At 43.9% G+C, this 19021-nt stretch overlaps 2 protein-coding genes across 33 annotated transcripts in view; one reads left to right on the top strand and one right to left on the bottom strand.

The window, feature by feature from the left end:
* Positions 1 to 14583, top strand: part of COG3 (component of oligomeric golgi complex 3) — a 46636-nt gene extending 32053 nt beyond the window's left edge. The window contains exons 18-23 of the mRNA XM_081911726.1: positions 4063 to 4151; positions 4259 to 4393; positions 6742 to 6817; positions 8968 to 9095; positions 11501 to 11599; positions 12821 to 14583. Coding sequence (XP_081767852.1) covers positions 4063 to 4151; positions 4259 to 4393; positions 6742 to 6817; positions 8968 to 9095; positions 11501 to 11599; positions 12821 to 12850 — 557 coding nt within the window. The 3' untranslated portion in view covers positions 12851 to 14583. The remainder of the gene's footprint in view (positions 1 to 4062; positions 4152 to 4258; positions 4394 to 6741; positions 6818 to 8967; positions 9096 to 11500; positions 11600 to 12820) is intronic.
* Positions 14584 to 15614: 1031 nt separating this feature from the next.
* The window catches only part of SORBS1 (sorbin and SH3 domain containing 1), a 184868-nt gene continuing 181461 nt past the window's right edge, over positions 15615 to 19021 (bottom strand). For all 32 annotated transcript variants that reach the window (XM_081911683.1, XM_081911663.1, XM_081911684.1 and 29 more), the window contains one exon: positions 15615 to 18283. In XM_081911683.1, the coding sequence (XP_081767809.1) occupies positions 18216 to 18283 (68 nt within the window). In that variant the 3' untranslated portion in view covers positions 15615 to 18215. The remainder of the gene's footprint in view (positions 18284 to 19021) is intronic.

Below are 19021 nucleotides of genomic sequence, written 5' to 3'. Positions count from 1 at the left end.
AAACTGCAGGTTGTTACAATAATCCTGCCAATGTTTCTATCTGTTTATAATTTATAGTTTGTAATTTATCTTTTTGGTGGCGATTTCAATCAGGGAAGTGGTGCAGGAAGAAAAGACTCGAAACCTCCCAATGCTACTGGCCTGAAGCAATTCAGGGTGGAGAAAGACGTGGCTGGTTTTATGTAAAAGAAAAAGTGTGGGAGTTCCCAAGAGCGGCTTTTCCATGCAGCCTGTTGTTTGTCCCTCTGTTTGTTTATGTTCACCTGCAATCGCCTGCATGCTGTTGTGCATTCTCTTGCATTGAACTAACTCGAACTCAGCCTTTCTTTTGAGGGCCGGATGGGAAAGTTCCCGGAAAGCCTTTAGTATTCCTTCACATCAGTTCTGGTGATTTTCTTTATTTAAAAAAACTAAACTCAAATCCTCCTAACTCTTATCTGTTAAAAATGGTACCTGGATCTCCTGCTTTCCATTCACACAGTATTTTTTCTATGCTAGCGTGCTCCACCAAGGGACAGAGTCAACAGGCAGGTGCCAATATAAGGGGAGGGTTGCTGCTGGCTGGTGGTTGCTGTAGCTTCCTGCTCTAACCCTTCTTTGCAGCTGGTAGCATTCTGCGCCATCTTGACCTCTTCTGAAAGCAGGGGAATTGGGTCTTTGGCTTTAGCAGACTTGGTGCAGGATTATCAGGTGTGGTCCCTGCTATGTCCAGAGGCTTTAGAAATAAATAGGTTTTTAGAAAAGCTAAGTATCTAGTAAGCTTCGTACTGTACAGTCTCTTCTCTGATGGTGGAGGAGGGTACCCAGTGTGAGTTATTGCCTTGCTTCTGCAAATTAAACATCCTATTCTCCTCCTTTGTGGAGGAACCACCTCTTCACTTTTTAAATCCTCTTTTGAGATGGTGGAGCGTCAGCTTTCAGGCTATTTTGGACCTTTTCCTTCTTCCTTATTTCCCCAGCACTTAGTGATGGTGGGAAGAGAGTCTTCCATTCCTGTTTTTTTAAAAAATGTTGGTTGAAAGGGGACTTTCCTCAAGCTAGGTGAGAGGGACTCTGCTGCCAGCATCTACAGTTCTTCAATTCTTTGGCACTCTGGGTACCCTCTTAACTTAGCTTGGAGGTTTTTAAGCAGAACATGGATGGCCATCTGCCTTGGATGATTCCTGTATTGCAGAGGGTTGGACTAGTTGACTCTCAGGGTCCCTTCCAGCTCTACAATTCTGTGATTCTATGAGTCTATCCACTGATGAGAAATAAAATTTACAGTAAATTTGAGTTTTCCATTCCATTTCCTTCTGCAGATGAGCTTTGCTTTGTTTAAGGATTGAAGCTTAAAACGCACAAAAATCACTTGCCTAGAACAAATTAGGAAGCTCTTTTTTTCACTTAGAAAATTGGCTGGGAAAGCTATTTGCATTGTATAATTAAAACAAATGTGCTTATCAAATGTCACTTGGAAAAAATATACAAAGAAAAGAATACGACGAGGTGTGCATTATTCTTGCAAATACATTTTAAAGCAAGTGGAAAAATGGAGGCAAGGTAAGAAAAGGAATACTTGAAGCCTCAAAATGTTATTGCCTATGAGTCAGTGAATGGGGATTAGAAATACCTTCTGTTCTGTCTCTGTAGTTTGAAGCAGTTACATTGCTTGTCTACTAATATGCTACTATCTTGCTTTGAACAAACTTGCTCTTATAACTAACAATTCTACTCATTGCAGCTGAACATGGATGAGACCTCTGTCATGTTAAGTAGTTTCTAGTTAACAAGCAAAGGGGTAAATATGTCCTGCTGGTGTCCTTTGCTGGCTGATATATAATTTTATTCTGAGCATTTATTAGATGAATAAAAATTTTATACCAGCCAGTTAATAATGGAAGGTGGTAAGTAACCGAAATGCATACCTGTCTCTCCCTCCCCCAAGCTGAAAATGCATGAGAGTGTGGCAAATACACAGTTATAGTGAGAGATTGTTGGTCACAATAAAGCATTATTCTGCATGTTCTTGGAGACCAGGCAGAGGAGAGCTTGTCTCAGCAGGAGAGGGAGACTCCCTGGATTCTTCAGTAGCCTCTTGACCACCCTCCTCTGCTTCAGCCTCTGAGTCTGAACTGCTCCCTGCCACAGGCTCTTCCTGTTCACTAAACCCTGTTGCCTTTTCAGCGTCCAGCCCCTCCTCCCGATCTTCTCCCTCTGATTTCTCCTCAGCATCCCACCACCAATCCCCCTGGCTCAGAGCCTTCCTCCTCTGGGGTTTCCCTGGCTATTGCATCCCACCGTTCCTCTTCGCCCAGCCAGTTCCTGACATCAGCTACACCCAGACTTGGGGGAAGGAGAGAAGGCAAAAGGGGAGGGAAGGAGGCTGGAGTTGTCAAGGGCAGTGAACCCGAGGGAACTTGCTGAAAAGGTTTTTTTCCCCCGTGGCAAAAAAGGGGGTAGAGATCTTCTAAGAAAGGGGGCACCGGAAGCTGAGCAGGTGTGTTTGATCCTAGGCTGAAGTTTCCCAAATTGTTCCAGTCTGTTAGTGCAGTCAGTTGATTTGCAGAGTGCTGCCTTGGCTTTAGTGGGTATAAGAGTTTCAGAGTCTGGGGGGTTAGGATGCTCTCTTCTCCCTTTTGGTGGAGAATGGAGGCCAGTGCTGACAGTCTAGCATCCTCGTATTTGATTGCTAGCTTTTGCCAGCACGGCAGCTGTAGACAGACAAGGTGGGAATTAAGCGATAGGAATGGCTGCATTCTGGCAATATGCTCATGCACCATGGGCTTGACCCCAGCTGCCATATATTGTACTGTGAATTAAACCCATTTCCCATGGGAAGGTTTTTTTGTTTATCATGGGCAGAATTGCATTTAAGAGAGAGAGCCAGAGAGAATTCGTTACTTGCTAACAAAAACTTGCTTTGTATATATCCGCAGCTTAGAAAAACCAGACAACGTTTGCATAACCAAACTATATCTATTTATATTAGACCGTATTTGTATTCCGTTTTGTTCTGGATTATTATTGTAGGGTATTTATTAGCTGATCAATTTTGAAACAGAAATGTTCTTCAGGAGATCTGCAAAAGATCTAGTATTCAGACAACAAATAATATGGATTTGTGTGGGTTTTTTTAGCAAAATCCAAATAAACTTAGCTCCAGTAAAAATATAAGTATAAGTATATAAATACTAGTCTCATTTTTTAAGGAAGTTTCAATTATTATTTTTGCCCATTAATTTTTATTAGTTTTCATCAATAAAATTACATTCGAAGCAGGTTTATACAGCAAAATCAGACCTTTAAAACATCCTTGAGCACTTTTACTCTATAAAGTTTTTCTACTGCCTTCCTTGAAACCTCTGCAACTGCTTTTAGCACTCAGAACTCTTGATGGAGGTTCTGGGGGAATTGTGATCTGAAAAGACTCCCTTCTTGTTGTTGCCATCTTGTCACAGTGGGCACAGGTAAATAGTCGCCGTTCCCCCCGGAAGTGTGTCGCCAAAAACCAGACCTGGGTAATATGGTAAGTCTGTGTCCAAAAAGCAAGTGGGGCTTCTCAGCTGTGTAGATGGTGTCAAAGTCAATATATTGACAAGATTTAAAAAATAATCAGCTTTCCCACAGTATATGAAGTGCCTTACCTTAATATCAGTGGAAGCAGAGACTGGCCAGTTTAAAACTTCTCAAAAGATGAATGTATGATTTTATGTAATAATGCAAAATTGGCAAACTACTTTGTTCTCGTGAAACCAATATATAGATGAGCGGATGTGCTAAGAATGTAGTCCTCAACAGTATATTGCTAATTATAATATACATAAATCTGTATTCATCAGGTTCAAATAAATCTCTTTGTGTTTTAAACGCACAGCAATTACAATTTGTAGACTTCCTATTTGCGTATTCAAAGTACACATACTAGACATGTGAAGGAAAGTACTTCCATGGGATAATTTTTGAGAATTCATAGAAAACTCTATAAAGTTTTCATATTTTTGGGTCAAGGGAGAACAAGGGCAGAAGCAGAACATTCCTTAAAATAATGTGAACTTTATGCAAGCGGTTTTGTTTCCACAGATGCTGCCTTTAAAATCCTGAACCCTATGACCGTTCCACATTTCTTTAGGCTTAGTAGCAACAATGCGCTGATACAGTTCCTGCTGGAGGTAAAGAGCATTTGTTAACGGTGCATTTGAAAAAAAGTCTATTTTTTTGAAGTGTAGCCATTTCCGAAGAGTTGAGAAAGGGAGAAACTACTGTGTCTGTGTTGCAGGGCACTCCCGAAATCAGAGAGCACTATATTGACTCTAAGAAGGATGTGGATCGGCACTTGAAATTTGCCTGTGAGCAGTTCATTCAGCAACAGACCAAGCAGTTTGTGGAGCCTCTGGAGGAATTCCTGGCGAAGGTGTGTGAGATCCTACGGTAGCACCATTGGTATCTTAAGCGGCTGTGTTTGGTATATTTATGTTGGTTGGATTGTTGACAGAAAGGAACATAGACATTGTACAGGGAACATCTATCGCCAAATCATTAGAGAACTGTAATATCATACCTACACCCTTGTGCAAATTAATTTAAACAAACAATGTAGTTTATTGTACAAAACTCACATATATGTATACAAAACTAACATATGCGTACGTTCATAACGGATATGACTTCCGCTATTTTTAAGCCGCATTTGAACACGATTTGGCATGGAGTCTACTAGTTTTGAACAGTCACTATTGATTTTCAGATCCCTGTACAACACTTCAGTCAGCGCCTGAATGAGCTCTTCCATAGTCATACAGTCTACAGCACGGAGGCGACTTTTGCATATAGCCCACAAATTCTCAATGGGATTTATGTCCGGGGAATTCCCTGGCCAATCAAGTACCTGTATTTGCTGCTCTGTCATAATTTCTTCACCACTTTCGATGTGTGACAGGGGGCTAGGTCCTGCTGCAATATCCCAGTGTACCTCTTTTCCAGCTCTGGAATAACTCTCTTTCATAGAACCTCAACATATTGTGGCGAGCACATCATTCCTTCTGTTGGCTGCAGGCTTCTGACTCCATAATGATCAACTGACTTATCGTGCTTGTTTTGAGTACAGGATTACGAGTAAGATAGAAAACATGCTTTGTTCAATTAATTTGCACGAGGGTGTAGGTTGCCTTATATGAATACATTGGTATATCTAACTGAAAGGAGAATAACCTGTGGCCCTCCCAGTGTTCAGGGATGATGGGAGCTATAGCTCAGTAACATCTGCAGGGCCATGGGCTCAGCAACCTCAATGCCATTCAATATGTTATCAACAGAAGCATTCCTGAGTCAGCTGTACTGAGATGCCTTTTGGCAACACTCACACCTAGAAAAAGAGGTGCCAGAACTCGCAAGGAACACCTCCCTTCTTCTCTTATACAGTCGTACCTAAGAAGTTGAATGGAATCCATTCTGGAAGTCTGTTTGACTTCCAAAATGCTTGGAAACCAAAGCGTGGCTTCTGATTGGCTGCAGGAAGCTCTTGCAGCCCATCGGACGTTCGGCTTCCAAAAACAGTTCGCAAAACGCAACACACACTTCCGGGTTTGCGGCGTTCGGGAGCCAAAACGTTCAAGAACTAAGCTGTTTGAAAACCAAGGTACGACTATAAGGGCAACGGCATCCACCTGAGAGGTTCTGGTTGAAAAAAAGCCCTGTAAGTGATAATGAGGTATAAGGATAAACCAAAGGCTTGTTTTGCTGTGACATTACTACTTCCATAGGCAGGGACGCGGGTGGCGCAGTGGGTTAAACCACAGAACCTAGGACTTGCCGATCAGAAGGTCGGCGGTTCAAATCCCCGTGACAGGGTGAGCTCCCGTTGCTCGTTCCCTGCTCCTGCCCAACCTAGCAGTTCGAAAGCACTTCCAAGTGCAAGTAGATAAATAGGACCGCTCCGACGGGAAGGTAAACGGCATTTCCGTGCGCTGCTCTGGTTCGCCAGAAGCGGCTTAGTCATGCTGGCCACATGACCCAGAAGCTGTATGTTGGCTCCCTCGGCCAATAAAGCAAATGAGCGCCGCAACCCCAGAGTCTGCCACGACTGGACCTACTGGTCAGGGGTCGCTTTACCTTCACATTACTACTTCTATGCCTATATAAACTGGACATGTAAAGTCCTAATTGAAATTCCTCCAACCTCATGAGAGTGCCAGCTGGCTCATCTCTCTGACCCCAGCAGCTTTTCTCGTTTTGAGCCCTAAAGGGGAGGAGGGGGTAAAGAAACAGGTCTCAATTTTGCCTTTGAAAAATTGTGTTTTCCTCACTGCATTCTCTTCCAGTTTCTGACTGGATACAACTTTGGGAGAGGCGTTCGGAGAAAGCCCAAACAGTTGCCTTTTATAACCTGCTTCCTTTGGAAGGGTTCCCGGGCGCTCTTTCGTAACTACCAAAAGGCATTGTGAAATTGCCACTTCTTCTAGTTTTAATAGCTGCAAGCCTAATAGCTAGATTTTCTTGGCTAGTGGCTCCTGAGATCTGGTTCAGCCTAGTAGTTTTCTGGGAAGCAGCAAGTTTGAATCTCAGCCTCCGTGGAGAATTACTTTGGTGGCCTTCACATAACTCAGCCCAGATGCAGTGTAGGAATAATAATTCTGGCCTATCTTATATGGTTATTATAGGTATTGCTGGGGTGCTGCATATGAAGACCTTTAAACACTTTGCAATACCAACTTGACTGCTAAGCATTTGGTGCATTGCCCGTTTTCCATCTCATTTCTTTAGGTTTCTGCTTTGAAGACAATGGCTACTCAAGGCGGTCCTAAATACAGCCTTTTGCAGCAACCTTGGGCTCAACCAGGTAATCTCTTTAGGTGCAATCTCACAGCCCTTTGTACATGCTTCCCTTCCTTTTCTGCCTCCTGCAAGATGAAGCTCGTTTGGCTTGCAGACTTCGCCATTCCGGACCTTTTAAAAATTTTAAATGTTAATTTATAAAAGTTTAATTCAGGGGGGTAACTATTCAAAGGGTTGACCGTTACCCATCTTTAACGAACCTCACTTAACCGCTTTGGCATGTATCCAAGCTGAATGGAAAATAAGTAGAATACAGTAAGTGTCTCCCGTACACATGCAACGAAAAGTCCCATGGAGGACAGAAAATCCATTTGTTTGCCATACGCTCCATGCCCAGCATACAGAAGGAAGACAGCTTGCCAGCAAAGGAGTGTTTGCCAAGGGAGAGGTCCTCTGTCTCAGTGTAACTTTGCATCCTTCTGCAAACATTTGCTGCTCTTGTCCACCCTTCTTCTTGTGCACTTGCAAATATGCTTTCCCTGCTTCCTGATACCTGGTGCTTGGGGAAGCCACAGGCAGAGCCTTTAACCTTCAAAGCACAATACAGTGGTACCTCGGGTTAAGTACTTAATTCCTTCCGGAGGTCCGTTCTTAACCTGAAGCACCACTTTAGCTAATGGGGCCTGCTGCTGCCGCACCGCCGGAGCACGATTTCTGTTCTCATCCTGAAGCAAAGTTCTTAACCCGGGGTACTATTTCTGGGTTAGCGGAGTCTGTAACCTGAATCGTATGTAACCTGAAGCATATGTAACCTGAATCGTATGTAACCTGAAGCATATGTAACCTGAAGCGTATGTAACCCGAGGTACCACTGTACTGTATTGGCCCGAATATAAGCCGCACCCGAATATACGCCACACTTTTAAAATTGGAGGGGAGTTGAGAAGAAAAAAAGAAAAAATACCTAAATATAAGCCGCTCAATTCCTCGCTGCTCCTGGCTGCATACTGGGTGTGGGGGAAGCCGCACTGTGTTGCTGGCAGCCTTTCCCCTTCCTTCCTCACTCTCTCCCTTCCCGGCCTTGGGGGAGAGGATGGGGGACTATGCGCGGGGCGGGCGCGGCTTTGCCGCACTCCTGGCGCTGTGTGTCCCGCGCGCCTGGCTGCATACTGTAAGGTCGTGAATACAAGCCGCACTTGTAACTTTTCATGGTCGGAATTTGGAGGGAAAGTGAGGCTTATATTCAGGCCAATACGGTAAGTGGGAAGAATGACAATATTGTGCAGTAGCAGGCGTCTCCGCCCCACCACTGTGTGCATGGCAGTTGTATCATTGCCTACACACACACACACACACACACACAAGTTCCTTATGGGCACTTCGCTACTACTGAAATAAAATATACCTTGGAGTTGCTGCACGGGTCCCAGTCTGTGACTTTTTAGGTTGCAAATCCAGGAGGCCCTTTCTCAATACGTTTTGTTGCATCGTGACTGCCATTATTCTCTTTCCACCAACAAATTACTTTTGGTTAACCGAAAGTGCATGATGTAGTCCATGGGTAGGCAAACTAAGGCCCGGGGACCAGATCCGGCCCAATCGCCTTCTAAATCCAGCCAACAGGCGGTCCGGGAATCAGCATGTTTTTACATGAGTAGAATGTGTGCTTTTATTTCAAATGCATCTCTGGGCTATTTGTGGGGCATAGGAATTCGTTCATCCCCCCCCCCCCAATATAGTCTGGCCTCCCACAAGGTCCGAGGGACAGTGGACCAGCCCGCTGCTGAAAAGGTTTGCTGACCCCTGATGTAGTCAGTTTGTGGAACTAAGGTTAAGGCCTGGTTGGTTACTGGATGGAAGGCCATCTCATTTACGCCTTAGTAAGGAAGGGAAGGCAGGATATTAATGCAATTTATATGTATTGCTTTGATGTTCATCCCATCATTTTCAGAAGGATTAGGGTTGCTTACAAATATATTTTTTACAGGAACTGACACAGCAGTTTTAGATATCTGCAATGTATGGAAAGAAATGTATGCATTGCAGGGAGCTGGGCTTGGGGGTCCTTTTCCAGCTCTGCAGTTGTGTGATTCTGTGTCAAGCATGTAGCAGGACAGGTGCTTGCTTCGTATGAGAGGCAGCCAATAAACCATGACTGGATTTCAAAAGGACAAGTTCTCTGCCACTAATATGTCTTTGAATTCTGTTTCGCAGCAAAGATTGCCGACTTGGTGTCTTCGACATACAGGACCATCAAAACAAAACTGCCCTTGACATTGCAAAGCATGTCGCTATATTTATCCAACAAGGACACAGAGTTCATCTTGTTCAAGCCCGTTAGGGTAAGTATTTCGGTAGCGTTCCCTCTTTTTTTTACTAATATGAGAAACAAAGTTTTATAGGTTTTTCACTTTACATACTTGAATGCTTACTTTAATAGTAGCTTATTCATATTTGCAAACTGTTACAACGTGTTTTAAGTCAAGTGATCCTGTTTGGCCTCAAACTAAGCAACCTCTGTAGCTCACCCCTTTGGTGATTCTGTGGAAGTTTGTACCTTTTCTTGGACAAACGTATGGTACTATATTCTGGTAACGGTAAAGGGACCCCTGACCATTAGGTCCAGTCGTGGCCGACTCTGGGGTTGCGGCGCTCATCTCCCTTTACTGGCTGAGGGAGCCAGCATACAGCTTCCGGGTCATGTGACCAGCATGACTGAGCCGCTTCTGGCAAACCAGAGCAGTGCATGGAAACGCTGTTTACCTTCCCACCGGAGCGGTACCTATTTATCTACTTGCACTTTGATGTGCTTTCGAACTGCTAGGTTGGCAGGAGCAGGGACCGAGCAATGGGAGCTCACCCCGTTGTGGGGATTCAAACTGCCGACCTTCTGATTGGCAAGTCCTAGGCTCTGTGGTTTAACCCACAGTGCCACCCGCGTCCCCTATATACTGGAGTGGCCTGCAAAATCTTCCTGTAGCTAATGCCAGGTCTTTGGTTGTCCTCACTTCTTATACCACAGTTCCTGCTGCATCCTGGCTCCTCTTCTTCTTCGCTAGTGTACCTATAGTTCTCTGCTCTGCTGCCCTTGTAGTGCCAGGGATGTCTTCAAGTGACCAGGAAAGGTGATTTTGTGGATGAGGAGTAAACTCCTGCAGCTGAGTTCATGACAGAATTTGTCCTCTTAATCTTCTTTTCGTTTACTTCCTGAAGCTGCCTATAAGCCATATGTGGCTTGTAGAGCCAGTTTTGGTGCAGAAAAGGGAAATCAAAATGTTCAGAGAGCTGTGGCGACTCCTGTATGATGAAGAGTTGCAGGGTTTGGGGCTTTTTGATTTAGGGGCGGGAAAGTTAAGGATGGAACATGATAAAGGTGTGTAAAATTACTCATGGTGTGGAAAGCAGTCCCCCCCTTCTCTTTCATAGTACAGTGGTACCTCGGTTTACGAACAGTCCTGTTTATGAACTATTAGGTTTACGAACTCCGCAAAAACGGAAGTAGTGTTTGTGAACTTTACCTTGGTCTACGAACGGAAGCCGAATGGTCGAAGGGCACCGGCAGCGGGAGGCTTTGTTAGGGAAAGCACGTCTCGGTTTGAGAACGGATTTGGTTTAAGAACAGACTTCAGGAACGGATTAATTGGTACCACCGTACTAGAATCTGGGGTCATCTAGCGGAGCTGATTCTTCATGCAACACATAGCAGGACTATGAAATTGGGCTTTCCAGGATGTGATGATAGCCTCCAACTTTGGCTGCAAAGGGGAATTAGCCTATCGACGACTGATATGCATGATAGGTATACACTACCTTCAAGGGACGTGGGTGGCGCTGTGGATTAAACCACAGAGCCTAGGGCTTGCTGATCAGAAGGTCGGCGGTTCGAATCGCCACGACGGGATGAGCTCCCATTGCTCTGTCCCAGCTCCTGCCAACCTAACAGTTCGAAAGCACGTCAAAGTGCAAGTAGATAAAGTAAGTACCGCTCCAGCGGGAAGGTAAATGGTGTTTCCGTGCACTGCTCTGGTTCTCCAGAAGCGGCTTAGTCATGCTGGCCACATGACCCAGAAGCTGTACGCTGGCTCCCTCAGCCAATAAAGCGAGATGAGCGCTGCATCCCCAGAGTCGGTCACGACTGGACCTAATGGTCAGGGGTCCTTTTACCTTTACCTTATACGCTACCTTCAGGGTCACAGACCCCAAGCCTCTGAATACCAGTTGCTGGAAAACAACAGTATCGCTCAAGGCCTGGTTGTGGGTTTCCTGGAGGCATCTAGTTAACAAGATGCTGGATTAGGCCAGACACATCCAGCAAGGCTGCTATTATGCTCTGTCACTCCTGCATCCTTCCAGTAGGCAGTGCCTTTAAAGATAAATGCTGCATAAGGGGCCTTATTCATCTTAGGAGCTTATGTAGACCGCCAGCTGCTAATGTAGGTTTTCTTACACAGTGACATCTCTGACCCCTTGAGTTTTAACTGCCTAATGGGAGAATGTAGAAGTAACAAAAAAATGAAGCTTCTAAGTCACCTTAACTGATTAGTTTTTCCCCAAACTGGATATCCGTTCTCTGTATGCGTTCTTAATTGAAGGCTGGTCTTAGGGCGAGGAAAGTTTTAAATATTTTATTTAATAATATTTGATTTATGTATCGATATTGTGATGACAAAAAATGGAAAATGTAATAAAAAGTATATATATTTTTTTTTAAAAAGGAAAGTTTTAAATATTTTCTTCCTTTCCTCAGAACAATATTCAGCAAGTGTTCCAGAAGCTGCATGCTCTACTAAAAGAAGAATTTAGCAAAGAAGATCTCCAGATTGTAGCCTGCCCTTCAATGGAACAGGTATGTAAGAAAACTCTTATTTTAAAAATCCATTCTGTGTGAACTGCATTTTGGGTGAAATTCGGTCAGATCAATATATTCTTTTAGCTAAATGTTCTGAGCACGGGAAGTTTGGCCCTGAATATATTTTGCAGATGGCTTTAAGACAAAAGCAGCACAAATGCTTGCTTTTGGGTTACGTTGACAGGCTAGCAGTGCATCCAGAAACAAAGCTACAGGATGTCTCGGATCTAGGCAAGAGTCAGCCGTTGTAACTGGTACAAGGACCTTGCTCAAAACTTTGCTTACAGGCTATGCCAGGGGTCAGCAAACTAAGGCCCGCGGGCCGGACCAGGCCCAATTGCCTTCTGGATCCAGCCTGTGGACGGTCCCGGAATCACCATGTGGATCTGTTTGGGCTACGCCATTTCTTCTCCCACCACAGCGGCCCCTCCTCCCTCCTGGCTTCTCCCTGCCCTGCGGAGGTAGGGGGCTGGGCTTTGATTGGTGCCAGCCAATTCGAAGTCTTGCCACCTGCATGCCCAGACCCGCCACCCACCCTGTCTGTCCATGGGCGCACCTGGTGCCCAGGAAAGCTGGCCCAGTGGTACCTCGGGTTACATACGCTTCAGGTTACAGACTCTGCCAACCCAGAAATATTACCTTGGGTTAAGAACTTTGCTTCAGGATGAGAACAGAAATCGTGCTCTGGCGGCGTGGCGGCAGCGGGAGGCCCCATTAGCTAAAGTGGGTCTTCAGGTTAAGAACAGTTTCAGGTTAAGAACAGACCTCCGGAACGAATTAAGTACATAACTCGAGGTACCACTGTATAAGTATATGTGTGTGTGTGTGTAATCCGGCCTGCCTCAAGGTCTGAGGTCTGCTAAAAAAGTTTGCTGACCCCTGGGCCATGCATGTTTGTGGTATGGTGTGCAGAAGTGATTAGGAAGCCACAAACTCTTCCTCTGTGTGTGTCTGTACGAGAGGGAAGCCCGCACCCTTGCCCAACGCACAAGAATGAGATTGTGCTCCCATTGAACAAGCCTCTTTTCCGTCTCTGATTCCTTGCGGCAACGGAAGCCCTGCTCTGGGCAGCAGCCCTGTCTATTGCCCTCAAATAGTTTCAGATCTCCATATCCAGGACCTTCCCTGTGCAAACCCCACCCCCAAATTTTACTGCTTCTGTAAAACAGGCGTTACGAGTTCCACAGTAGTGAAACCCCTTTGCCATTTGCCTTCCAGGTAAATCTCCTTTTGTCAACAGCAAAGTAGTCCCTCTTTGAGAAGCCTCTTCAAATTGTCTGCCAGGCAGTGAAATGGACATTTATATGAAGCCGACTCGTGGTGTGCCATCCTACCTGCTTTTAGCATCATCCCATCTGAAGGTCAGGTGAACAAGAAGAGGATGAACCCCAGTATGTTATAACTTTTTTAAAAAAAATAAAGCAGAAATACTGCTTTATTCAGAACAATGGTCAGCTTTTTTTGTTTGTTAGCACCTACCTACCTTGACTGCAAACATGTTGGGGTTAAATTCTATTAGCTCCCCTACCCAATTTTGTTAATATGTGTTTGTTTCTTTGCCAAGGGCTGTGCTGAAAATAAATTGGAGAAGGCAGGGACCCAGGAATCTCTTTAATAGAAGGCATAAGTGTGTGTACCCCCCTTCCCACACTATCTCAATAATACCCTCCAAATTGCAGATTCACAAGTCATCACGGCACCACAGTCAGTGAGCGGTGAAGAGAGTATTTGTGAAAACGTTTTCATTTGCCCTCCGGCAATAAGTCTCAGTTGAAGCTGATCAGCTGTATATCAAATGGTTAGCTGCACGTGTAAATGAAGCACATTGTGAAAATTTCTCCAGTGTTTGCCTGGTGTACTGACACTCACCAATTCTTAATAACTCTAAAAAGAAATTTGCCGCAGTAAAATTGTGTGCATAGGATGTGCAGAGAAAGCTATGCAATTGAGGAATTGCCATAGAGAAATGCCTTGAATAACTGATATGTGAAATAATTCATTTTATAAAAATGAAGCTCCATTAGAACTTCTGTTTTTTTACAAATAACAGCAGCAACTAAAAACCTTAATTGGAGTGGAGATGGAGAGGAGTCCTAGCTTGCCTGTGCCTTCTTGCTTGTGGCAACTTTATCTCATGCTTTTTGGTTTACGTTAAACCAGAGTTTCCTAACCTGCCGCTCTCCCTGTCTCTAGCCAGCTGGAGAGTCACAGAGTCTCTTTTTCCCAGCCCTGCTTTAAACATTTCTCTTTTCAAGACCCGCTGGATGCTAAAATGACTGTAAAATCAGGAGGCTAGCATGAACGAGGAACAAAAGGCAGCACTAATTATGGAAAGAAGGAACTAAAACTTAAGTTCAAACAAACGTATATGACATTAAGGTAATTCCCAAATAATAATTTGAGGGGAAAGCCATCTTCGTGGTTGGGGTGGAATTAATAAGAAAGCTTTTATAGTTACGAGTTCAAATTTGTAGAAAGAAATAAAACTCCCATTAATGCTTTGCTTTTATTCATAAATTGGTGGTTGGGGGGGGGCGGTTCTGCATATCAGTGGTGTGTTTTTAAAGCAGCTTCAAGCTGTTTGCCTGCCACCCATTTGACAAGGGAATTGGCACCCGTTGGAAGCTGTTACTGCAAAGCAGATTTGTTGTAAAATAGCGTCCTGTGGACTTCGTATCATGTTTTTCAAGTAAATTATGGCATGATTGCTGTATATGAAATCATAGTGTATTTTAATCAAATTTTCTAAGCGTTCGAATCAGTTGACCAAATCCTTTTGTTTCTAAAGCAGAATGCCTTTATCCCACCCACCCTGTGTCATCCTGTTCTAGCAAACTTGTATAAAGCTATAGCTTCAGATATTTACGTATAAAAATAGTGTACATAATTTAAAACGTTATCAAAGATTCTTTATATTATTTGACTAATGTTCCTCTTTGTTTCCCCCCCTTTTAAATAAAAGTTCTGCTTTCTTACTTCGAGATAGTTTCGTTTTGTCTACGCTGCGCTAGTTGCATGTGATTTCGAAAAAGGAATGGCTTCTTCAGGAAAAGTCCTCCCCGGTATTTTCTGAAGGCAAGTTCCTTTTATATTTATTTATTTATTAAGAAACTATTTGAGCTGTTGCCACCTCTTGAGACATACAACACACAGATTGCTTTAGCTATCAGCCCAGGTTTTTGTATCCTGTGTTGCGGATAATTATCATCATGATAATTTGGTTGTTCCTTTGTGGAATGGAAGGTGTGTACTCTGTTCCTGTTGCTTTTCCATCCAAAAGTATATTTTTGCAAGCCTCGCGGAACTCCAGGCACTCCTGAAGGGTAATCATTGTACACCCCCCACCCCCCCAAAATGTGAGGGGAAGTGTGCATTCGGTCCTCTATTCCATCATGATAAACCCATATGCAGGAGTACCGTATTGGCCCGTATATAAGCCGCACCTTTAAAATTCAAGGGGGGAAAAGACAATACCCGAATATAAGCCACTCCCTTAAAATTCTGCAGGCATTCACACCTGCAAATGGCAAACGTGGAAGAAAACCCTACAGCAATATCATAAAACCCAATTTTTGTAAGGTCACAAATTTAAGCCGCACCTTAACTTTTCACCTTTTCACGGTCGGAATTTGGGGGAAAAGTGTGGCTTATATATTCGGGCCAATATGGTATTTGTGCAGGACTGGGGGAGCTCAGGCCAGGATCGGCCACCTTTGCATATTCTTCATTTGTACTGCCTTGGCAATTTCTCATTCCAAATGTTCCCGCAAATTTAAAGAGACGGCTTTAAAAGAGGATCTTGGAAAATAAGGTGATCAGTGGCTACTAGTTGCAGAGAATCACAATGGAGGAGATGCTCTGGTCTGGGTGTGAGCTTTCCCCCAGACATCCCCCCGGCCTTAGAGGGCCCCAGGATCCTGAATCAGCAAGGGATTTTCTTACATTCATGCGAATACAGGCACCACCAACCAGAGGCTGATGTTTACTAAATCACTTCTGTAAAAGAACACACTTTTAATTCAATCTTTCCATTTATTGTCAAATAATAATCCACTGCAATGAGGAAACAAAACGCAAAAAAGGTGACTTCTTGACGGGTAAATGGGTGAGCACGGAACACGCATGTGTATTATTCAAACTAAAAATGGCATCGAGATGGTTACATACGGCCAATATGGTTAAGCTCATGATTTGCACCTATCCAATCCTTTTTCAATTTTAATGCCACGTCTAAATGCTGCTGCAGATAAAAAAGCATTAGAAACCCATTAAAATACGTTAGGGAAGCCGTTCTCTCGGACCCTCTTCCTGTGCAAGAGCTGCAGGAGACTGTAAATCATTTCAATGGGACTCAAGCGGTAACAATCCTTCATTATGAAAATGTTAGCTCTCCAAATGGATGGAAGCAGCATTTTGTGGCTTAGTTGTAACTGAGCTATAATTTTGCTAACCCCTCGTATTTAATGTGATCGTACATGGAACAATTACTTAATATAAATAAAAATGGAAAAGTCGTCTTCTTTACTGCCCTTTTTAAAAAGCTTTCAATGAATTTAATTTTCTTCAATATAAGTTATTTGTAAGTCTATACAAAGGCAAATATACATATATACAGTCATAATATTAAAGCACTTCAATTGACTTTTTTTTTGGCTGATCTTGTGGGGGGGGGGGGGGAAGAGTCAGCAAAAGATAAATCCTGCTATTTTGGAGCATGGCTATTAATACAACGAACTGCAAACATGCTGACCGTGAGTTAGTTGCTGTTACTATGAATAAACTGTATAAAAGCATCAGCAGAAAAATAGGATTTTTTTATATTTAATAAATACAGCTTATGACAAAATCGCAATCTAAATCTTTGCTAGTTGTACTTGTCCATGATGACCCCCTTTTCTTTTTAAACAAAATGACTATGAAAAAAACAACAGGTTCGTTTTGCACGGAAGTGCAAAATTTGGGAAATTGGCACTGGAATTCTATGCATGCTTACTCAGAATTAAATTCCATTGAACACAATGGGGCCTACTCCCTGGTAAGTGTGCAAAGGATTGCAGTCAGAGAAGTGTATAATTCAAGGAGATCCAAAACAAAGTGGCTTTGGAAATCCAGACGTGCAGGTTGCTGTACTTTTCTGTGTTTCTTTTCGAAAAGACAGGCAGAAAAATCACATTTGCCACCAATTCTAAAAAGGCACATTCAGGAATATTTTGCCAGAATATATCCACAACTGAGAAAGATGCCTTGATAGAGTCTGACTGCTTGCTCTATTATTTGGTGCTAAGCCAGACATGTAAGAAGCAACTGCAAAAAGAGAAAAGGTAGAGAGTTGTGAATGAATGGATCACTTTTTCTTACCCTACCAATCGCCTGGTCTGCCATTTGGGCTGGTAGGAGTCCACTTAGGAAATTAGGTGACCTGAAATCACCGCATCTGACTTCCAAATAAATCCTCCGGCAGGAGCTATTCCAGTTAGGAGGACGAGGAAGCATTAGTGGCAACAGTTATGCTTTAAAATGCACACGGTTGGTGTGGGGTTTTTTTTTAACGCAGTGTTCCTCCAAAAAGAATGCACTAAATTCTCACAAAGGCACAAACCACTGGAAATGGCTTCAGCACAAGCGCCTCTGGCAGAAATGTAGCTTTAGGAAGCTTGTGCAGATGACATTCTGAGTCGATCTGGCCCAGAACATGCAGTGGGCAGAACTTTCAGGATATGTGTGGAAAAGCTGGGTCAAAATGCCTAGAATGTGGCTGGATAATGTCAAGCAGAATAGAATGCAACATTTTATCGGCCGGTAACGCCAAATCTTAATGACCGATCAAAGATCCAGGCTCAGTTCTTTTTGTCTGCCTCAAGGCACAGTGTCAAGACCCGCTGCCTTACTTAGGTGCAGTAAAAGTAGGTTTCTGACAGCCAACTGACCAGTAAAACAAAATAGAAGATTGCAACCTCAATAAAAGGGAGGAATAGGAAACACAGAAAAGCCTGCTTAAATCTGGTGTAGTGAATTAAAAGATAATGGGAGGATGATCTTGGCAATGTGCCCTTCTATATAAAATGGGTCTCCGTAAATTCCTTTCCCCTTCATATGTGTTAAGGTGCACATTCCAGAGGAAGGGAACAAGAGCTGCATGAGGTTTTTAGCAGGATGAGACACCAACATCACCTTCTGCCAGCCGGACTGCAGTCACAGATTCTGCAACCAAAATGCATTCACTGTTCTCGTGTTCTCTTCCCCTCCCCACCCTGCTCACATTATTTCACACTCCCATCTCATTGCTTTCCCCCAGTTTCACACCACGGAGAGCAATACTCAATACTGAACAAAAGCGAAGTCTTATCTTGCCACCCCTGAAGGATAAAAGCAGACACAAAGGCAGCATTGTAAGCGGCTCGGTACTTTGCTCTGGTCAACCTTTAAAGGAGGCAAGAGCTTCGAGGCAGTCCAACACTTTACCACATTCACATCCGCGTCTCCTCGCTTGTCGGCTACATTCATGAAATAAGTCTTTTCTGAACATTTTTTTCTTACAGTTTCAAACCCAGGTCCTTCTCTTTGTCTGTCTGTCTCTCTCCTGGTGAAATCACCAACGGGCTAGCAATGGCTTTTATGAAGATACAAGTTTCACATAGTTGCCTGGGAAAGTACCAAACTGTTGTGTTCTCCGGGATGTGCCTGTTGAGAAATAAAACAAGGACAAATGTGGGTGTGGCGGCCCAAAAAGCAGGCTGGTGGTGATGGCTTTTCCATCTTTGTTTTGCTATCGCTGTGTAGCAGGATAACACGCAATTTGATCCCGTGAAAGGATCCTCCACTTATTTGGTTAGTGCATGGGGTTAAACCACAGAGTCTAGGGCTTGCCGATCAGAAGGTCGGCGGTTCGAATCCCCATGACAAGGTGAGCTCCCGTTGCTCGCTCCCTGCTCCTGCCCACCTAGCAGTTCGAAAGCGCGTCAAAGTGCAAGTAGATAAATAGGTACCACTCTGGCGGGAAGGTAAAGGGTGTTTCCGTGCACTGCTCTGGTTTGCCAGAAGTGGTTTAGTCATGCTGGCCACATGACCCGGAAGCTGTACGCCAGCTCCCTCGGCCAATAAAGCGAGATGAGCGCCGCGACCCCAGAGTTGTCTACAACTGGACCGAATGGTCAGGGGTCCCTTTACCTTTACCTATCTCCAGGTAAGGCTGAAACCCTAAAATCATGGAGAGCTACTGCCAGTCTGTAGACAACACTGAGCTACGTGGACCAATGGCCTGTTCCTGTGTCTTCCAAGAATGCTGAAACACATGGGACAGAGATCTGATCTGATGCCCCTTCTCCTTGGAAGTCCATACCAGAAGAGCTCCCTCTTCAAGTTTCACCTCAAAATAAATCTTTTCAGCGGAGCCTGGCTTAATCCTAGCTGAAATAAAAG

Source organism: Podarcis melisellensis, assembly GCF_964234715.1.
Source record: "Podarcis melisellensis genome assembly, chromosome: 5".
NCBI classification, from domain to species: Eukaryota; Metazoa; Chordata; class Lepidosauria; order Squamata; family Lacertidae; genus Podarcis; species Podarcis melisellensis.
Note: the sequence above shows the minus strand (reverse complement) of the source record. Positions and strands in the feature narration are given on the sequence as shown.